We start from the raw sequence: 19,918 nt of genomic DNA, 5'->3' as shown, positions 1-19,918 counted from the left end.
ACTGAAATGTTTTACCTTGACAAATGCATTGCCTGTTGACAGATTTGACATGGAACAGTTTTTAACCATTAATAAAAGATTAGTCAACATGTCAAATGGATTGTCATATTTTTCATTTATGTAACTTCATGCAAAGTCTTTTTCCACCAAATAGATGCTTATGTTTCTGCTTTGTTTTCCCTTTTTTTTAAATAAAACATAGTTATGGTAGGGGGTTTATGAGGAACACATCCATATGCAGGTAAAGATACACTTTTAGCCCAAGAGTTAACCTGTATTCATGGCGTCCAAAATAAAACTGTGACTCATCAACACTGTAGTTACAAATGTCAGCCTTGAGACAAATTGTAATACACTGATCTAGAGTAGATGAGCTTCATAATACTATTTTAAAGCATGTTTTCCTTGCACTTAATATTTTCTTCAAGTAGGACTGTACATAAAAATATTCAGTGTCAGGCAGTTCAATAAAGGTCACCTTGTGGTTGTTTGGAGTGGCGTCCAACATTTGTGCAAATGAAAAACAACTACAGACCCCCTCCTTTTTTTTTTTTAGTTTATTTTCTTTTAATGCAGCTGATGGATAGTGATATGCATATAAATGTTTAAATTTACAATTGTGGTGTTGAGGAGAATGGGTCTTTTTTTTTTTTTTTTTTTTTTTTTACATTGATTTTCCTGCAGTTGTGATGAGTGGTCCTGTGGCTACAACAGTGATGAATGTTTCCACTGTAATTACCTGAAATGTTTCTGCTGTTTTAAATAAAAAAGTTTAAAGATATGTTTACAAATGTTTTTTTTTGTTTGTTTTTTTTTTCCCCCCCAATAATATGTAGTAATGTATGTTCCCATCTCATTCCAAAAAAATGGTGTCAACTATATTCCTCCTTTGAATCCTTGCATAGCACACTGTCTGGAGCTTAAGTTAGCATCTATCAGACTGAACCCCCATTTCTTAGTGGTTAGAGTTAATAAAGCAATTCAGCACATCTTGCCTGCACTTTCATTCAAAGAAGCACATGCTACAGCAAACATACTGTTAAAGAAGCACTTCTTATTTTAAGCTTGTCTGTTATACTTGCACTTTCAATGTCATTTCGTTTCATCAGTTTAAGAGGTTGAAGCATCAAGCATGTCTATCATTTGGGGAAAATAGCTGTTGCAGATAATGACCTAACGCTGAGAGACCGTACGTGGACCACAGCTTGGTCAATTTCCTTAGTATTGCACACGAAAAACTAACCCTTTCGATAGTAATTTTACAAAGCTACCGCCTGCACAATGTCAAAGTTTCTGCTGTATGGAGAGTAAATCTTGATGTGGTCTTTAACCATTGGTATACAGCTGTGTTCTTCGATTTTCTTACTTAAGATCCATTTGTAGTGTCAAATTAGCTGTTCAGTGCCGTTGTTTTAACCTCTAGTAAAAAATAATATATTTGTGTCCGCACTTAATCCGGAAATAAGTCCATCTGTTTAAGGTTGTGTTTGCGTCTGCCTTTGCTTCCGAGCATGTTATCGTTCCCATTGTAGTGTGTGTGAGACGCCATCGTCATAATAGTCCCACCAACCGCAAAATATGCCGGGAGCGGACAAGGAGATGGAGCTTTCCGAGCGGGTGGAAGCGTTCCTCTCGGAACTCAAACGTGGAGGTAGCGGGACTGGGCCTCCGCGTGGATCAGGGGAAACTGCCCGGGATACAGCTTTCTTGCTCCGCAAAATAACTGCGCAAGCACGCTGGAGCAGTGCAGGTAGGAACCGTATGGGGAAACACATAGGTCGGGTGCAGTGTAGACTGTAAAACGAGGATATGAGGCCTTATCTGTACAAACTATTTTAAACCAGTATACTAAATGTTTATGTCATAATTTAAACAACGTTACCTGTTTTACATCAAAATCACCAATTAGTAAAATGTAGTAAATGGTTTAAGAATTGATAAAGAAATACAATATTTAGTTTGGTAGTGTCAATACTAGCGATGGTGATGTGAGGCATCGACCGCTTAACAAAGCTATAGTCCTAGTTGTAAAGACAAACGGCTGTGTTTCTTAACAAGAGGTGTAGTTCTGAACTCCGATTATTTAATTAGGAGATTTAATGGATATCATACGTAAAGAAGGACGGAGGATGACAGCGACGCAGCCTTCGGAAACCACCGTGGGTAATATGGTGCGGAGAGTGTTGAAAATCATCAGAGAGGAGTATGTCAGGTGAGACGGGGATGAAGGGACAGGCTGAAGTTATGCAGTATTACTCCATGTATGCGTGATTATTAATCATTTCCGACTGCTGCTTTTTTTGTGTATCCAAATGCCTACTACCTGATGATGGAACGAACCCCGTAACGGAACAGTACATATTTGTACAGCGTATCCCGTGTGGTCTTTTATATGAAATGTTTAACTTTGTTTATTTAGCAGACGCCTTTATGCAAGGCGATTTACAGAGACTAGGGTGTGTGAACTATGCATCAGCTGCAGAGTCACTTACAACAACGTCTCACTCGAAAGATGGACCACAAGGAGGTTAAGTGAATTGCAAAGGGTAACACAATGAGTGAGTCAATGAGTGAGGTGGATTTGAACTGGGGACCCCTCTGGTTATAAGCCCTTTTCTTTAACTACTGCACCACACAGCCTCCAATCTGTTTACGTTTCTGTGTTCTAGATCTGGTGGCAACAGCGAAGAGGCTGATCAGCAGGAATCCTTGCATAAGCTGCTGACATCTGGAGGGCAGAGTGAGGATAACTTCAGACATGCCTTCCCACCGCTCAGAGCCAATGTCATTGAAGCTATCAATGAGCTCTTAACAGAACTGGGTATGGCCATAGAGAATTCATAATTAGTATTCTTGCAGCTGCCATCATCTAGATTTTGAAGGAAGCAACATTAAAAAGCAGGCACAGCTGTTCACTCCCTTAGTGACCAGTTCATTCAGGCTTCACACCGATAGTGTTCTGAGTGCTGCAGTGTTTCAAAGGTATGTTGTCTTCTGTGTGGAAGAGACCGCCTCAGGAAGTTCATTGTTATACAGCCTGAATAAAAGTACTCCCTATGGTTGTTCATCCAGGGGAGTCTCCTTAGTGCTTTATGCGTTTGTTTATGTACTTTATTAATGAAAACCAAGTTCACAGTACTAAACAGTAATGTTAGGTGTAACGTTATCAAAACTGAGCATGTTTACTCTTTCACTTTGAGATTGTGATTCTGCTTTTATTTGTGGCTGCTCACTCCAATCCCTTTTTTGTTCACTAGAGGGAACTACGGATAACATTGCAATGCAGGCACTGGAGCACATTCACTCGAATGAAGTCATCATGACCATCGGTCGCTCCCGTACGGTGGAGGAGTTTCTGGAAGTCGCAGCTCGGAAGAGGAAGTTCCATGTTATAGTGGCAGAGTGCGCACCATTCTGTCAAGTAAGAGCTACAGCTGGAGTGATGTTTAAACCAAAAGAAACTTTCAAACACACACTTTACATTTCTGACACACCTTTTCTGTTGTACTGTACAAATACAATTTAGAAAAATGACATCTGTGCAAGAACATTAAATCCATATTTAACCCCACAGCCACATAAATAATAAATTATCCAGATGTTAAAAATGGGGTACATAGATCTCCTTGTATCAGTTGGTAGGTGGGTTTATTAATAACCACAATAATAATTCCTACAGAAGAAATATATTTCTAGATTTGAATTTAATTGTTTTTTTTCTGTAGGGCCATGAAATGGCAGCCAGTTTAGCTAAAGCTGGCATTGAAACTACAGTCATTACAGATGCAGCAATATTTGCAGTAATGTCCCGAGTCAACAAGGTAAACAAACACATCTCTTTATTTAGGATTTTAATTGTTCATTTTCTTAACATCAACAACATTTTTTTGCTTTAGTTATTTGAAAGAATTGATCATGATTATATTCAGTTTACATTTTCATATAACATTTTATGCCAATATGTAAGATAATGCTGTGTATTTTAACTGTAATCTTGTTATACTGTTTTATTTATTTTCAGGTGATTATTGGCACTCAGACAGTCCTTGCAAATGGTGGATTAAGGGCAGTGAATGGCACCCACACTCTTGCTCTTGCAGCTAAGCATCACTCTACTCCACTTATTGTCTGTGCTCCCATGTTCAAACTGTCACCACAGGTTGGTTCACTTTATAAATATGTCATAAAAATTTGATGTACAAGTTGGTTTATAGCTAAATATTACAGGGACATTTTAGACCCGAAGAACCCTGTTGCTAACAAGCAGATCAGGAAAAAGACAGCTTCTAGTTTCTTCCACAACAGGGATATTTTGATTAAAAAACAAAACAAAAAGTTTCTGCATGATAAAATTTAAGTCCAGGTACAGTGCTGCAATCAGTTCAATACATCATCTTCACAGACAATCCCAAACCCCTCTCAGAGACCCTTACCCATGAGGGCTGTTTGGATTTGTGGGATTTCTAACTGTTAATATACAAATATATCTCATAATATTATCCCTGCATTGTTTGGAACAGTTTATTAAACTCTTAAATGCTGTTCATTTCTTTTTTTTAAGTTTCCGAATGAAGAGGACACATTTCATAAGTTTGTTTCTCCACAGGAGGTCTTGCCTTTCACGGAAGGTAAATGTTACTGATGTTAAACCTGTAAAATAACAAGGCTCAATATAGTAAAACATTTGCTGACTGTACTATACTGTTTATATTAATTTATTAACGAACAATACTGACTTTGTAGTGGTACATAAAATGTGATGCTTGTTTTGCCTGTTATACCTGGACTATTTGCACAGCCATGCAGCAGCGGTGCCCACATTGTTTCTTGAATGTCCTGAGGAAACAAGTATATGGGGCATCCCTGGATATATAATTAGAATACTAATATTTTCTTTCTTTCTTTTAGGTGAGATACTCTCAAAAGTGAACGTGCATAGTCCAGTTTTTGATTACGTTCCTCCAGAACTTATAACATTATTTATCTCTAATATCGGGGGAAATGCCCCTTCCTATATTTATAGACTGATGAGTGAACTTTACCACCCAGAAGATCACGAACTGTAATTTCTGAAACAATGTAATAAATAAAAAGACAATAAAATATACATTAGCATTTATTAGAAACACCTATACTTTTAGATAAATTATAGAACCTCAAATATTTACATCATAATACAAATCCGTTTAACTGGTTCACAGTTACATAAATACAGAGTCAAGCATTTGCATTGCTCATAAAAGGAGAAACTATGAAATAGATGTGCAAGCACTGACCGCAAAACACATTACTGCTTTCCATACAGTTCCCATGCTCGACGTAGCTTCCTCAGTTTCATTAGATTTGGTTTTGGGGGGTCCTGAAAAGAAAAAAAATATTCAAAACTAATCAGCAGCCATAGAAAGCATCATGTTCATCATGTCAAACATTAGTTTATATGCTTTAAACCACAGCTATCCAAACTTTTTGACTAAAAGAGTCTGAAACAAGAACAGTTCTTTTTCTGTCCCTGCCCCTGCCCTGGACATACCTGCTTTTCCATTTCTAAGTGATCCAGGTCTACCAGAGGAAGCATTGATGGTCTACCATGAGCACACTGGAAAGGCAGCTGACACACCGAAAGGGACTCAATTAATCTGCAGCACTCTTCCATACTCAGGCTGTCATTAAACTTGATAGCTCCTGTGAAGTTGAGATGAATACTGTCAATTCTACAATTCCAGTCTCAGTGTAGTCTACACCATGACAATAATTAACCTGCCATCTATCATGTTCATGTCCATGTCCATTTCAGTTTAGCAAGACTGCTTTACAAAGTGTGTGTACATGGTTAATTTAACCACACTCAGAAATATGACGTGAAACCAGAAATGTATGTGCATCAAGTAATGGAAACATATCTAAACTATTTCACTGTATACAGTTGTATGTAAACTTTGTATCACTGGCGATAAAGAAAAACATCATTTGAAATAGAATATTCTTTCATTCAGTGTCTTACCATGGCAGGCTTGGGAAGCTAGGACTTTGAGGACTGTCAGGGGCAGGGTCCCTTGCACCCGGCCTGTCGATTGGATTAACTGAAACAACAAAAAAAAAACATTTAGAAACGAAAAACTTGAATATTACTACATACATTATTAACAGGAGCAAAAAGTAACATACAGTAAAAATGATTTTTCTCCAGATGGTTGAAAAGAAAATTGGTATTATAGTGATTATACAAAATAATCACTATAGCTCACCTCTATCTGTTCTCGTAAATATTCCTGTAAAAGAAAAAGAAATGTTGAGTTCCTGGTACAAATCAAGTCCCAATCCTGCTTCAGGACCTATCCACTCAAACCGCTAGCATGTTATGAGGATAAAATTATATACAAAGTTCCTGCTGTTGAGACACTGGCATTGGGCTACAAAAAAAAAAGCTACTGATGAAGGTGTTCACCTCAACAATGGCTTTAGTGACAGTCTGTCTGCCCCGGCGAAGCTCGCTGGCTTCTCTCTCTATAAAACACACAGGCACTTTCCCAACTAAAACCTTTGAGTCCTCCCTTTCAGCAAACGACATCTCCAGTGCCAGCTCTTTCAGGAAAGTCTGGCATGAACTGCAAATAAAAAAAAAAAAAAACCAAAAGCCGTCAGTAATAGTTACTAGTTAAACTTCTACTGTTTTAACCAAAAACACAATAAATGCCATAAAAGAAAATTCCTGCGTCAGTCCCTTGATTGTGGAACTGACCGCAACAGTCTCAGCTCCTCCTCAGTCATGTCAATCTCCAGTGGAGGACACACCGTGGAGGAACACAGCCTCTTCGGTCCTGACGCTTCAGAGTGGGTTTCGTATGAATCTGCATAGGGCAGAAATAAAACAGATCCCTCATAGTACTGTAACTGTTTTTGGTTTCAAGCTGGAACAGTTTATTCGTAGATCTTCACACTGTTTCATGTTTAGTTGATTTACCTAGAACAGTATATATGTCGGTGTGTAAGAGAAAAAAAAATCCCCACAATTGGCAGTTTAATATACCTGTTACAAGCTTTTCAAGTCTGACTCTTTCGTGAGCTGCATGCTGATCCACCAAGACCAGGAGGTTGCCCTCTGGGAAAAACAACACAAGAGAACGTATTGCTACGCTTCATAATACGAGCCCAAATACATTCTTAATAAGCGGTTGTGTTTGTTTCGTCTATGATATCTGTATAAGGTGGATTTCAACAATTTGTGATTAATGCATCACCACTGTAAGTTTGTACCTTGTGCGATATTGAACGTGCATTCAAAAACACACAGCCTGCTTATATTGTTTTTTTCTATTTCCTTATGTGTCCCCACTGGGCTTTTTATATATTGGTGGGTGCTGGGAAGTTACATCTTAAAAGAAACCTTTATTTTAACGGTAAAGTACCTTTGTTTGTGTCCTCTTGAGATCTTGTGTTAATCAGACAGGCAATGAATTTATTATCCACTTGCTGAACAACCTATACAGTAAAAGAAAAGCACAGTTATAGGATCTACTCAAACAGGAACTTTTTACAGTACAGCATGTATAAAGACCGTCTTACCTCCATGGAATTGATCATTTCCTTGGTGAAGCGATAGGGATAGAGAATGTTGTGGATCTTCACAGCCAAACCTTCAGCCTGCCCACTGCTCACATCGAGAGCAACCTTTTAACAAAAAAAAACAAAACAAATGCACCATAGCCATTTTTCTGTACAGAAACAATTAACTAAGTCATTACTGAATGCGTAACCGCAAACTGTAGTTTTGAGCACAGGCACAGAAACTCACGTCAACTATTAAATGCACAATGTCCTGGTCTTATAGCTCAACCTGACCCTTACGAAAGGGTCCGAGAATCAATTTCAATCTTCATAGAGAAATTGGTGTATTTGATATACATCTCTTCTTAAATGGAGTCCTACAGAGACACTGGACAGAGATTTATACCTTTAAAGTAAACTGACTGTAGTTGACTGCTTACCTCAGGATGTCGAACAAACACTGGGTTCTCCCACTCAGAAAACAGAGTACGAACAAACTCAGCGGCTTCAGAATCATCTACATTAAAAAACAACAATGACAAATCTGCAGAAGGAAACACCTATAATGTTAGAGGTATTTTGCCTGTGATTTATGCCTCACCTCTGCTTTCCTGCCCTGAGCTAGCTCTCTCTACCCTTGGTCTTGGAAGAAAAGGGAATACTGCCTCTATCTGAAAGGGATAACAGCTATACTCAAATCCTAAAGATGAAAGACACGTATGATAGATTGCAAGACATAGGTATGTAGGACCATCTGCATTTGAATTACAGTTCTCAGACCAACGTTTCCAAAACTAGTAAATCATGATAAATTTGTTCTTTCAAATAGTATCCAATGTGTTTCTCATTCTCTTCCATTTTTCTTACACGACTAAACAAGGTTTTTTTTTTTTTTTTTTTCATAAAGTACTTTTTCCTAAAACGGTGTGCTTACCTTTTTCAGAGACGACGTTCACCGCCATTGTTGTTAGGTCTGTGCTACAGATCGCTTGGGTCTCTTCTTCTGGGGGAGCCACATATTTGCTGAGTCCTGTCACTGTGTTTATGTAAGCCATCCTTCCCACAGACACATCAAAGTGCTCTAGCCAATCAGAGGAACTCTGTGTGGTACTTGGGATTTCCTTCTTTTTCGACGCATCCTCAAACCTGGCCTTACAAGTGGCAAAATCACTGCATTCTTTCGCTTTTTCTGGACTGCTGAAAGTAGCTTCAGAAGAAATCTCTTTGCAATAATGACACTGAGCTGCGTCATCTGACTGGCTGGGAGAACTCAATGTAGATCCTTTGTACCCACTATCAGGATGCAAATATGTTGCACTTATTACAGTGCCTTCTTTTTGGTTGCCATCAAAATCTACAGTTCCTGTGGCATTTTGTTCACTGTTATTCTCTCCACTCTCACATCCCTTCAAACAATTATTAGTTACTTGGGTTTTTTTATTGGGTGACATTTGGGGCGGTGTTTCTGCATTGCTGTTATTACTATGCGTAAGCCGGAGATCTGCACTATTCTTTTGGGCACCATTGATACTAATGCCTCCCCCAGGCTGCACCTTTGCATCGTTCTTACGATAACCCTTCAACTTCGACAGTTTTGTAGCAAGGGACCTGTGTGGCTTGCTGGTATTTAGTGATGCTTTCTTTATTTGCGTGTAATTGGAAAGAGTAATGGCATTCTCTTCTGTAGTGTAATCATTCCTTTCCCAGTTCTTTGAAGAGTTATTAAATCTACTACAGCTGCCCTCTTCACTACTAGTGGAGGCACCTCGCTTTGCTTCAGCAGGATTATTGGCAGCTGCTGTACTTAAATTGTTGTTACTATCTTGACAGGAGTATTGAACTGCAGAAGGACAGGTTCTTCCATATGTCCTTCTAAACCTATCCAAGGATCCTATTCTTATAGGCAGGCACAGTTTACTAGGTTGTTTGGTTTTGGATCCTGTTGATAACCCAACCGTTGTGTCCATAGAACCTTTGAAATCCTCCACTGTTTTTAAACTGTTAGATAATGTAATCTTCCGGTTTGACTCATCTGATTGTTTATTACTATCTACACAGTTTCTAAATGCATCTCCTCTGGAACTGAAAAGTGTCCTCCAGTCTTCACTGCTAGATTGCTTTGCATGCTGCATAGTTAATGTACAACATTGCTGCTTAGGCAAGCATGTATTTTGTTCCAGATTGTGCTGTTTTTCTTTGACTATATCCTGGGCACTAACAGGACCATGGTGACAAAACCTCACCAGCCCCTCATGGTTTTTCTTGTCATTTTCATTCCTTTCTGGTTTTGGTATCACATGACGTATGAACCCCGTTGTACCCAGTTTTGGCCTCACTGATTCTGTGTTAATTGCTTTGTCTGTTTGCGGAGCCGAGTTGTGCTTCTCAAGTTGTATTACCTCACTCTGTTTGCAGGCTGTGGTATCCTCTACATGAAGGGCAGGATCGAGGTCTATGTTTTCCTCAGTTTCTTTGTTATTGTCCATCAGTATACTATCCTGGCTTTCAAACTGTTTCACTGTAGTGTTATCTTCAGAGCTTTCTATACACAGAATCGTTTTCAATTTGGTTACACTACTGCACTCTTCAAAACGGTTATTCTTGATATCTGACGTTTCACAAAGTCCTGGGATTTCTGACACTTTAGCAAGCTCATTTGTAATGATCTCTTTTTCTAAACTTTGCACATTTGAGGCAGATGAGCTGTTGTCATCTGTGACAGCAGACCTGGAGATTGTTCTATCCTGAAGTAAAGGAATATTTTCCTTTAAGCCATTAGTACTGGACACATTTTCACTACCGGAACTTCCAGTAACTTCAGAATCAAATACTAGTGGCCTATGAACAGCTTTAGATCGCAGTGTTTTTATATTGTATGGTTCTATAATTTTCTCACATGCAGACTTACAATTTCCCACTATGCCGTTTTCCTCGCAAGCATTGCTATTAGCGCTGGTGGCTTGCATTGTAATGTTCCCTTCCTCTATAAACTCCTTTATGTCATCACTTGATATCTCCGCCACCAAATTCTCCCTGGTCAGGAATTTCTTGACTCCTTCCTGGACACAGACTAACACACCATCCCAGTCTCTAAACTCAATTAAGGTTTTTGCAGGTTCAATGCATACATCATACTCTGAGTAATGGCATTTAATATTAATAACATACACCCCCTGCAACTCTGAACTAGTCCTGTGCCTAGAAGGACTTGCAGGAGCAGTGATCATTTTTGAGCTGTCTTTCTGCTTGCAGACAACACTCACTTTCTTCAATAAGAAATTTATTAATTTATGGAGCTTTGTTTTTAAAACCAGTCGACTGTTTACATATAAAAACTGCATGCTGCTGTTATAGTGACCCTCACAACTGATATACCCACTCATTTCAAACTGCTTGTAGGAATAGCTGATCTCTCTAAGTTTTTGAGATTTTCCCAGTCCATATATTTGGGTAAACCTGTAATAACTGCTTTTTGACTTAGACAGCTGGACTACCATTGATCCAGTGGAATCATTTTTCAATGTGAATGAAACAGAGGGATGCATAAGAGAGATTGCTTCTATCCTCTGCCTTATCCGTTCACATTCCAGAATCGAATTCATGCTTTTTCTCCGTACCGGCAGGTTATAAAACAAACTGCAGATCACAACTGTCGTGCCTGAGCTTGGTCTGGTGGTTTCAGCTTCATAGACATCCAACGGCTTGCCATCCTTGAATACTTTACCAAAGGTTTTAGCAGACTTGCTGGTTCTGGATGAAATTTCCACTAGCTTGGCCACATTAGCTATGCTTGCAATAGCCTCCCCTCTGAAACCATAAAACCTCAGGTTTTCCAGATCTTCCACAGTACTGCACTTGCTTGTAAAATACCGGTTTCCCACACTCTCCATGTCCTCCCTGTCCATACCGAACCCACTGTCCAAAACTTGGATTCTGCAGGCCTCGATATCCACCCTGACAGCCACGCAAGTCGCAGCAGCATCGATGCTGTTCAACAGAAGCTCCTCTACACACTGGCTCAATGAGAGGATGGCAATGCCAGAGCGGAGTTTTGCCTGCACTTCCTTTGATAAGCACTTTATCATTATGTTTGCAGATTTGGTGTCAAAGTAATAATTGTATTTCGTTTTAAGTTTTGCATCATGCGCTCCTGCAATTAAATTGTATTTCGTTTTAATAAACACCAGCGCTTGACGTGTTTAGTTTTCTTATCATTTTTGTAAAATATTTATATACTTATTTTTCTAACAAGCTCAATTGCAATAGCGATTGTAAAATCGATTTTGCTTGACCACAGCTGCATTTGAGCATGCTTATGTTTACACTTAAATATAAAAGTACCGTACGTTTAGCTTTTACACAGCAAATAATGAAATGCTCCGCTTTATTTATCACTGAATTAAAAAAAATAATACAACAAAGCGCATTCTAACCATTTCTGCAGCTACAAGTTTTGCATGAAAACAAATTAATTTATGACAATCGATCTGCTAACAGATGTTGTTTGTGCTTGTTTTCCTTAACAAGACGACACTGTTGAAACTACCGGTGAAACATTTCTTTCGTGTAGTGTTTATAATACGTAAAGGTAAAATAGTCTGCTAACAACGCAGCGACAATTTTAAGTTTAAAATTCCAGGTTTTGTCTTTGTTTCTGTCAGGTCTCAAAAAAACAAAAACAGAAAATTATATTTCTTAATTTTACAATATCGTAAAAATGTCATTCTACGCCTTACTTGTGATAGAAAACTATCCTGTAATCGTCTTTCTGACCGCGTCTCCTCCAAACACTTTACATTTACGAAAATTCTGGTTACTATGGAAATGTACGAACTTAACGTTCAGTGAGTGCAAGGCAGCAATATTCCTTTTTTTCTCGCTTGCTTATTCTTGCAGCGTACCACGTTACTTGACACAGTAACTAGCTTCTTGCCACTTCCACATGTAGTCTAACATCCGGACAAGCCTATTGTGCCGTGTCCTACCCCTCCTACAGGCTGGAAGACTAACATTGTCATTGCAAACCACCTCATACGATGAACAGGTTTGCAAGGACAACAAATGCCTGTTCAAAAATACTGGTTGAGTCTTAACATTTTATCGAAACAAAACATTGTAGCTAAAATACTTTTTAAATCTCTATGTGAAATCGAAAGGATTTTTTAAAGGTCACATTGCTGTATCTAACTGATTATATAATTCTGTATGCAAAGTGTGTTGATGCGAGACTGATGAGACAACTGCTATGGAATAACTATTGTAGACTGTTTACCGTCTATGTTTGACTTGCAATACATTTAACTTTATAAAAACAACAACAACAAAAAAAAACATAATCGTATCCTTTCTTTCTATGAACCCAACTGGAATCAGGTCATTTCATCTGAATATATGACACATATTCATGAACAAATATATCAAGCATCTTAATTTAATACCAACAATATTTTTATTATGGTAACCACATGACCACCCCATTGAACCGCAGCAAAGAAAAACGCATTCGTTTGCAAAGTTACAATATGTACATAAGGCTAACTTCTACTTTAACAATGAAATAAATACTGCTATTACTGTTGCACAATTATATATTAAACATACAATCAAGATATACAAGTTTAAACAGCATTTAAACTGTTTCGTTAACTATATCACATTCTTCACGTCACACTGTTAATCTTTTGCAAAATAAATAATAATAAATGAATAAAGTAACGATACTTACAGTAAACAAGTTCACAATTGCATCAATGGAAGTTTTTTAAATAATGGTCAAATTTCACTAGTTGTTAACTAGATCGTTACAAAAATAATAATTCTAAACTTTCTTTTGTCTATTAATTGTGAAATCTGAATGTTCCAGACTCTCTATTTTCTTCTCACTGCTGAACTCCGCTTTGGTGATTTTGGACTTGGGACTACCCTTGTTCTGTAGCCAGTCCTGCATTGCCTTCACCCGGCTTCCTGGACCCTGGAGTTGACCTTGAACTGTCCCCTGCTCTGTGTTCTGGACCCAGCCAACCAAACCCAGTCTTTTCCCTTCAGCCTGCAAATAAATCCAGTTTAATACAATCCACATGAAGCATCAACCACAAAATATAACAGTTTGAACAGTGTGTAGAATAACAATTCATAAATAAAAATAAACCTGCATTTCACCTCATTGCTATTAAAACAATTTACACTGATGCTGTTGAAAGTTGAAAAAAAAAAAAGAGAATACTAGGGCAGGTAGGAACAATACTGAATGCACATGACTGCGATATGATGCTAATAAAAGTGAATACACTTTAAATAGATTATCCTTGTCCACCTGATTAAAACATACTGTATTACAATTCCCTTTAACAAATAGATTTGTTAATTTAATAATAAAAAACAAGCAACTTTATTGTGTCGTACATAACACACACAGAATACAAAACTGGTTACCTGAGTGTACTTTCGGAAAAACACGCCTTGCACTCTGCCAAAAATCTCAAACTCAACCGAAATGAGCTCTCCATTCTCAGCCATGGCCAACACCTGAATTATAAACAGATAAATAAAAGGAAGCGTACAACTGAAATGTCAGTTTTGTAACTTCCAGGCGATTAAAAAATGCAAACGGGATGTATTTTAGCCAGGCAAGGCATTTTATTAAGGGGGTTACCTGTGACATTTATTGTCAAAATATTTTTCACCCCGGCAGTATTTTGTAAATAGAAAATAAAACGCTTTCTACAAAATACAACTGATGTGTCTTTTCTCTGTGTGTGTATTCCATTCAATTACGGCATGTCACTTAAAATAAAACAAACAAACAAATCCAAGCTTTGTTGAGATCCTCTTACAACAACCAGCTCGTCAAGAACACAACTTTGCTGATGCCAATGTTACCCATACATAAAACACAATACAGTACAGTAGCCAACAAAACATTTAATACAAGGAGGATAACCCCCCTTTGACGTTTTTTAAACTGCAAAATGGCATCAAAATGAAACCCCAAATGTATGTTACTCACCAGCTTGATTAAATCTACTAGAAAATTGTGTAAATAAGTGATTTATTACGTTTATTAAAAGCCAAAGCAACACATATACGCCGTGAACTACCGCTACATCCGGGGACTGCGTCACGCTTCCGGATAGCTGCAAAGCGCAACAGCGAGCTGAGGATTTTTTGTTTCCAGGCAACGCTTGTCAACAAACGCTGCGGTAAACGACCGAAGAAAATCCAGCTTCAGTATCAGGAAAAGAAAGGGAATAATAGAGGACTGCAGCTGCATAGTCACTGTAGAGCGATGTAACTGAAAACCAGCTTGAAATAATAACGCAACTTTTAGGAAAGAAGAATGAAGCCAACATGCACTTGAAACAGTGCAAATATCTTACCGAAGCGTATTACCGAAAAACAGTATTGAAAAAGAGCTATGCTAAGCCTTCTTAAATTCCACCGCGCACGTAAAAATAACAGTTTTGTTTTGGAGGAGAAAGATACGTTAAGATCCAAGGTAAGTGAAACAAACACACACTACTTCATTTTTTGTTGTTGTATAAACTAACTTAAAAAAAAAAAAAAGCAAAATAAAAAAATACAAACATACTGTGACACTTTTTTTTTTCTGTGCGCAATTCCTAATTAAATCTCTGAACACTACATTTACACCAAATCAGTTACGGCCAGGGTTAACACATACTGCAATGAATTACTATGTGGAACCACATCTAATACCTGTAAATACTACAATGTAATTTATACTGTATGTAACTCTAAAATTAGGGCCTATACCAATTACTTTTATAGAAAAATATACCTTTATATGTATTATTTTCAAATCAAGCACTAACTACACTTGTACTTTATATACAACAAAAAAAAAAAAAATAAATACTTCAAGGTTAATGATGCTGACTTCACAAGATCGAACCACAATACAAGTTTACTCTTGTATTGTTTTAAGAGGTATTTCTGTGTCCCGTGTACTGTAGTGAAATTTAAACTACAGATTCGAGGCAAAATGGAAACGTCACACCCTGCCTGAAATATCGCACCCCTCGTGTTCTCACCTTCATAGTCACGTTTCATTCAGTTTTTACTGAACCCAGGAAGTAAATAAACAGGAAGGACAGACATTATTCCCAACCAGCAAGCATGTGGGCTGACAGCAACATAGTAAATATAACTGTTGAAACACAGATATAAATTTAATGTGTGTTTTACTGTATCTTTTCAATGTTTACATATTTCACCCCATAACTAGAGATTAAACACCTTTCCAAGGATTACAAGGGATGGAACACAACACTGTAAAACATGCAGACCAAACATCTTCAAGTACTCCTTTAGTAATAGCTAGTTTATATCTGCACATTTAATGCTACAGTATTTCTGTAAACATATTTCAGTTTTAAACAATAGTAATATGTTACTCATACATGTGATTAAAAGTTATAATTATGATTCACACAATTTATTTCTCTTTATAGGATATATTTGGAGGGGGGAATGAATGGCTCACCTGAAAATGGAACCATATTCTCAAATTGTCAGTCTGCCTGCCGGTGACAAAAACCTTTCCAAACTCCCATCACTGGGGCTTAGAGGGCAGCACACATCTAAGCCTCTGTCTAAACTTGAACTGATGAAAAACAATTTACAACAGAAACAATTTGAACAAAAGGAACAAAAACTGTCTGCTTTGTACAACCAACAACAGCAAGCTGCTCTTTGGAAAGTGAGAAACACTTTCCAATCTCAAACTCATTCTGCAGCACACAGGAGAGTAAGTAACCAACCGGGTGCTACCCAGCACAGGGGCTACAATTCTGCAGGGGCTAGATACAACCCTTCAAACGTGTTTGGGCAGGAACCTGCTTCCACTACACCTTCCAAGAAAACTGCTGGGGTGGACAGAGCTTACCCGCTAAAACCAGTTTACTACAGGAAAGCCATTAGTCTCAATGACGTATTCAGAGCGGGAGATGCCAAGTCCCAGAAGCCTATGGAGCCAACAAGAAATTCACCATTCAAGCCTTCTCCACCTGCAGATGCTTGTGTAAGATCCAATCCGAGGACTGGAAGGTATTCTGAAATCCATAACCTTGAGTATATGACACCGCCCCCAGCTACTGTTAACCAGTCGAGAGGGAGGACCACCAGGTCAAAGACAGGAGGGCAACGGCGTTTACAGGGAGAGAAAAGCAGCCCAGATAAGGAAGAGTGGTATCTTCAGGAAGAGATCAGAAAGAGAGAGGCTCTCCTCCGAGAGAAGCTCAGGAGAACAGAAGAAGCTCTGAAGAGGATTCAGAGGGAGAAGGAGCTTGGGGAGGAAAGGAAACAAAGAGAAAAGCAGGGCCAAAGAGGAAGAGCACAAGTAAAATACCGTTCAGCCTATTCAACAGGAGATGAGTCTAGCAGCAGCAGTGACAATGCTCTTAGAGGCCCTTACATAGTCTCAGAAGGGTCTGATGATGAGGAGCGGATGATCAACACAAGAAGAAAAATCCAAGTTAATCAACGGAAAGCAAAAAACACTGCCCATGTCTCGTACCCAGTTGAAAATAACAGTCACATGAGACCACACTCTCACTCCAATGAGTCCCGCTCCGAAAAACTTAAAAGAGTCTCTAGCAATTACATATTAAGAGAAATCAATGAGTCTCCCAACCATTATAGCACATATGTTAAACAGCAAGGCAAACACTTAATTGAAGAAAACGTCTCTTATCATAACATGTCAGTTCCAGAAACTAGCTTTGCAAATCATATTGAACATTTTAAGGAAGAACCACCAACAGAAAATGCTGATTTAGCCACAAACAGTAGTAGGCACTCTAATCTTTATGAAGAACAACAAAATGAGGATGGCAAGCATGATGCAAATTTCCAGCTGGTAGTCTGTATATCCTGTAACCGAAAATTTGCTGCAGACAGACTGGAAAGGCACAGCAAGATCTGTGAAAAGGTGCAGAATTCAACAAGGAAAGTTTTTGATTCCACCAAGCACAGAGCCAAGGGGACCGACCTGGAGCAATATATCAACAGAAGGAGCAAAAATACTTCACCCCAGGTATGAACAAAAATGTACATTTAATAGTTCTGCTTATCATGGTGCATGTGATTGACAGAGAATTACAAACACATTTTGCATTAACCGGCAAGCCTCCAAAAAGTTATTTTTTTAAAAAGAAAGTAATAATGCACAATAATAGAAATTAAAAAACAAGACTGCAAAGGGTGGTAAACAATGCAACAACAGGTATAACTCAGTAGTTTAAATGTTTGGTATTGTTATGACAAATAGAATTTTCCTGCCATTCACATTGTTCTCAAATGTTGTTTGGAATTTTTAGCCAAAGAAGAACACCTGGAGACATAAGCACGAAACGTTTATTCGTAACATTCAGCAAGCCAGACTGGTGCAGGAAGTGATTGCTAAAGGTGGGAAAGCATCTGACCTGCCTCCACCACTGCCTGATGAGAACCCAGACTATGTTTCCTGCCCACACTGCGCTCGTCGTTTTGCCCCAAGGGTAGCAGAGAGACACATTCCAAAATGTGAGAATATCAAGAGCAGACCACCTCCACCGAGAAAAAAATGATAACATTGAAGAGAAACCAGAGGACTATTCACGGGGGGTGGGGGGGGTTAACTATATATTTAAAGTTAACTATATATTTTATACAGTTGTCACCGTATACAATCTAATTTTAGAGAAGTAATCAAGTGTTTGTTTGTTTGTTTGTTTGTTATGACCAGAGCATCATGATGACAAGCCACAGATCTCAAGAAGGCTATTTTTACTCCAATTATTAAACAAAAGCATTTCATATGCGATTATACTTTTATGAAAAGTTACTGATGAGTTTTCAAATACATTTACAGGTACTCCAAAAGTTGTGCAACATAGGGATTGTTACTTTTAGTGTACACAATTCCCAAATTGTTGTTCAGCAGAACAAACGGAACACAATCCAGACAAAGTGGAACATTTAGCAAAATAAGTCTGTTTCTGTCGGCTATCACAGAATCATGCCTTTAGTTGTCCAACTTTTGGCCAACCCTTTAATAAAACTATGATGTGGTGCTAAATTAATTACTGTAAAATAACAATAAAACAAAATGCTTTTAAAAGTTGAATTTATTTACACCACACACACAATCAAAGACAGTGCTTTACACAACAGTGTATTGTGTATAAGCAAAGATGCAGTACTTAAGGCTTGACCTTGTAATTACATGCCCACTAAAAACAAAAACCAAAGAAATACTCAGCAAATACACAAGAAAATTACATTTATAAACACTGCTAACCCCTCAGTCCAGGAGAAGTTGTAAAAATCACATGTTTTTAAAGCATGCAAAAGGCACAAGATAAAATAAAATAGTTAAAAGCAGAAAGAAAAGAAATCATGGCATTACCAAGTTATTTTGGAACTTAAAGGCAGAGAAGTACATGCATACAGTTCCCTTCAACTATTTGGATATGCAGAAATGCATGAAACTTTGTTAAATAACTAATTACTGTGCCTGAATTTCAAAACAACAAGAAAATGTAATATGTTTTTACGTGTTCTTAAATATCACTCTTTATTAAGGCACTTCTACTTTGGGTTTGGCAAACACATATAGTATTATTTATGTGAAAATATATATCTAAAAAAGATGACACTTAAATATTGGGATGTAGCAAAATTTAAAAAAAAAAAAAAACTTTCAAGTTTGACCTAAAACTAATGTCATGTTAAACTAATTAATAGTAAGAGAAACAAATGAATACACACCAGAACTCAATCCCCATACTTGCTTTACACGATCATGTAGTCCTTTAGCATGGTAATACTTTTCAATAACAATCTGTTCAAAACAGTAACGATTGCAGGTGTCTGGAAAAAGTGACAATGCTTTTTTTTTTTTTTTTTTTTTTTTTTTTAGTTTTGTAAAAACATTCTCAGAGAATTATTTATGAAAAATGATACCAACCACCATGATCCATAGGCCTTCCAAAACAGTAGATCTCTTACAGTTACTTTCACCATTTATTGTATTTCATAGTTTAGGCCACAAACTATGAAATACAGTATATTTATTAATATGCACTCTACATTCAGTCGTATTTCAAGATTAATAAGGCAACTGGGAACAATGACTATTTCAACACTATATATCAGTAGTCCAGTTAGCCTGCCATTTCTCTTGCACACACATTTTATGTCTAGGTTACTATACCGATTATACTCTGGACTGTTCAGTCTTTTACTGCTTTTCACCATCTTCTCAAAATACCACTTATTCAATCTTGATTTGTAAATTCCTATTTATATATCTTTTTGTATTTTCTTTATAATAATTTTGTATATTCAATATTGTATATATGTTTGTTTTTCA

General features: G+C 37.7%; 4 protein-coding genes across 4 annotated transcripts; 2 read left to right on the top strand and 2 right to left on the bottom strand.

Moving 5' to 3' along the window:
• The first annotated feature begins 1,247 nt into the window (after positions 1 to 1,247).
• On the top strand, positions 1,248 to 5,107 carry LOC121329949 (translation initiation factor eIF-2B subunit beta-like). The gene is made up of 8 exons (XM_041276057.1): positions 1,248 to 1,750; positions 2,092 to 2,212; positions 2,670 to 2,821; positions 3,258 to 3,421; positions 3,726 to 3,821; positions 4,022 to 4,159; positions 4,562 to 4,628; positions 4,909 to 5,107. Exons 1-8 carry the CDS (start codon positions 1,579 to 1,581, stop codon positions 5,064 to 5,066), a joined length of 1,068 nt encoding a protein of 355 aa, XP_041131991.1. The 5' UTR covers positions 1,248 to 1,578; the 3' UTR covers positions 5,067 to 5,107.
• Positions 5,108 to 5,205: 98 nt separating this feature from the next.
• LOC121329948 (DNA mismatch repair protein Mlh3-like) lies at positions 5,206 to 12,471 on the bottom strand. Its single transcript, XM_041276056.1, has 11 exons — positions 8,480 to 12,471; positions 7,986 to 8,062; positions 7,564 to 7,668; positions 7,407 to 7,479; positions 7,028 to 7,099; positions 6,740 to 6,848; positions 6,446 to 6,605; positions 6,246 to 6,269; positions 6,002 to 6,080; positions 5,531 to 5,682; positions 5,206 to 5,359 (listed from the first exon to the last, which is right to left on the bottom strand). Exons 1-11 carry the CDS (start codon positions 11,628 to 11,630, stop codon positions 5,288 to 5,290), a joined length of 4,074 nt encoding a protein of 1,357 aa, XP_041131990.1. The 5' UTR covers positions 11,631 to 12,471; the 3' UTR covers positions 5,206 to 5,287.
• Positions 12,472 to 12,971: 500 nt separating this feature from the next.
• On the bottom strand, positions 12,972 to 14,652 carry acyp1 (acylphosphatase 1, erythrocyte (common) type). The gene is made up of 3 exons (XM_041276911.1): positions 14,552 to 14,652; positions 13,978 to 14,070; positions 12,972 to 13,591 (listed from the first exon to the last, which is right to left on the bottom strand). Exons 2-3 carry the CDS (start codon positions 14,059 to 14,061, stop codon positions 13,364 to 13,366), a joined length of 312 nt encoding a protein of 103 aa, XP_041132845.1. The 5' UTR covers positions 14,062 to 14,070; positions 14,552 to 14,652; the 3' UTR covers positions 12,972 to 13,363.
• Positions 14,653 to 14,728: 76 nt separating this feature from the next.
• LOC121330409 (zinc finger C2HC domain-containing protein 1C-like) lies at positions 14,729 to 19,907 on the top strand. The gene is made up of 3 exons (XM_041276910.1): positions 14,729 to 15,040; positions 16,017 to 17,599; positions 17,883 to 19,907. Exons 2-3 carry the CDS (start codon positions 16,040 to 16,042, stop codon positions 18,129 to 18,131), a joined length of 1,809 nt encoding a protein of 602 aa, XP_041132844.1. The 5' UTR covers positions 14,729 to 15,040; positions 16,017 to 16,039; the 3' UTR covers positions 18,132 to 19,907.
• Positions 19,908 to 19,918: the final 11 nt, after the last annotated feature.

This window comes from Polyodon spathula, chromosome 17 (assembly GCF_017654505.1).
Source record: "Polyodon spathula isolate WHYD16114869_AA chromosome 17, ASM1765450v1, whole genome shotgun sequence".
NCBI classification, from domain to species: Eukaryota; Metazoa; Chordata; class Actinopteri; order Acipenseriformes; family Polyodontidae; genus Polyodon; species Polyodon spathula.
The sequence above is the reverse complement of the archived record's forward strand: the minus strand, read 5'-3'. Positions and strand labels throughout refer to the sequence as shown.